The 1,103-nt window shown below is 59.3% G+C and overlaps 1 protein-coding gene across 1 annotated transcript in view; it reads left to right on the plus strand.

Annotated features, from left to right (window-relative positions):
• Positions 1-1,103, plus strand: part of TGM1 (transglutaminase 1) — a 9,516-nt gene that overhangs the window by 2,685 nt on the left and 5,728 nt on the right. The window contains exons 4-6 of the mRNA XM_010573318.1: positions 2-135; positions 593-731; positions 973-1,076. Coding sequence (XP_010571620.1) covers positions 2-135; positions 593-731; positions 973-1,076 — 377 coding nt within the window. The remainder of the gene's footprint in view (position 1; positions 136-592; positions 732-972; positions 1,077-1,103) is intronic.

Here is a 1,103-nt window from a genome sequence, read left to right on the forward strand (position 1 = left end):
TGACGGGGGACTACGCCCAGGGCACCAACCCCTCGGCTTGGGCCGGTTCCGTCGACATCCTCCGCGCCTACCACGGCACCGGTGCCCCAGTCCGCTACGGCCAGTGCTGGGTCTTTGCCGGAGTCATGACCACCGGTACGTCACTGGTTCATACTGGTCCGGCCCTGGTGTAGACTGGAGAGGGGTGTGGGAAGGGCTGGACGCCTCCAGGAGCTGCTAGAAAGTGGATGGGGTCACTGTAAGGGAGGGAAGTTGGGCATAAGGTGTTAAATTTCCTACTGGTCTATACTGGTTGATACTGGTCTGGCGCAGGTTGATACTGGGAGGTGCTCTGGGGTGCTTGGGGAGCTCCTGGGAGGCACGCGACGGCAGGCTGGAGCCTCTAGTATGGGGAAAAGCGAAGCCTAAGTAGTGTTTTTGGTACTGGTTTATACTGGTTTAACCCAGTTAGAGACTGGTTTGTACCGGGAGGGGGTCCAGGGTGCCCCAAGAACCACTGGAAGGCAGATGGGAACGCCCCACAGGGAGACAAGTCAACCCCGAGCAAGAGGCTTTGATAAGGGTTTGTACTGGTTTGTACTGGTGCCCCCAGTGCTGCGGTGCCTGGGCCTCCCCACCCGCACGGTCACCAACTACAACTCGGCCCACGACACCGACGTCTCCCTCACCACCGACATCTACTTCGACGAGAACATGCGGCCCCTGGAGCGCCTCAACACCGACTCCGTCTGGTACCGCTTTATACTGGTTTATACTGGTTTATACTGGTTTGGGGCAGAAGTCATTGGAAGAGGGTGCCAGGAGGTGGTTTGGGGGCTGGGGGGGAGCGGGAGGTGAGAACAGCCGAGGTAGGGGCCAGGAGGCTCGTCCTCGGCCATTTTGGTGCGTATTGGTTTAAATTGGTATGTACTGGTCTACGGCTCCGCACGTGGGTCTGTGCTGGTCCATACTGGTTTATACTGGGCCGCGCAGGAACTTCCACGTGTGGAACGACTGCTGGATGAAGCGCCCCGACCTCCCCGATGGCTACGACGGGTGGCAGATCGTTGACGCCACCCCCCAGGAGACCAGCAGCGGTACCGGTTTATACTGGTCTATACTGG

The sequence above is a fragment of the Haliaeetus leucocephalus genome, unplaced genomic scaffold, assembly GCF_000737465.1.
Source record: "Haliaeetus leucocephalus isolate CR32 unplaced genomic scaffold, Haliaeetus_leucocephalus-4.0 Scaffold374, whole genome shotgun sequence".
Taxonomy (NCBI): domain Eukaryota; kingdom Metazoa; phylum Chordata; class Aves; order Accipitriformes; family Accipitridae; genus Haliaeetus; species Haliaeetus leucocephalus.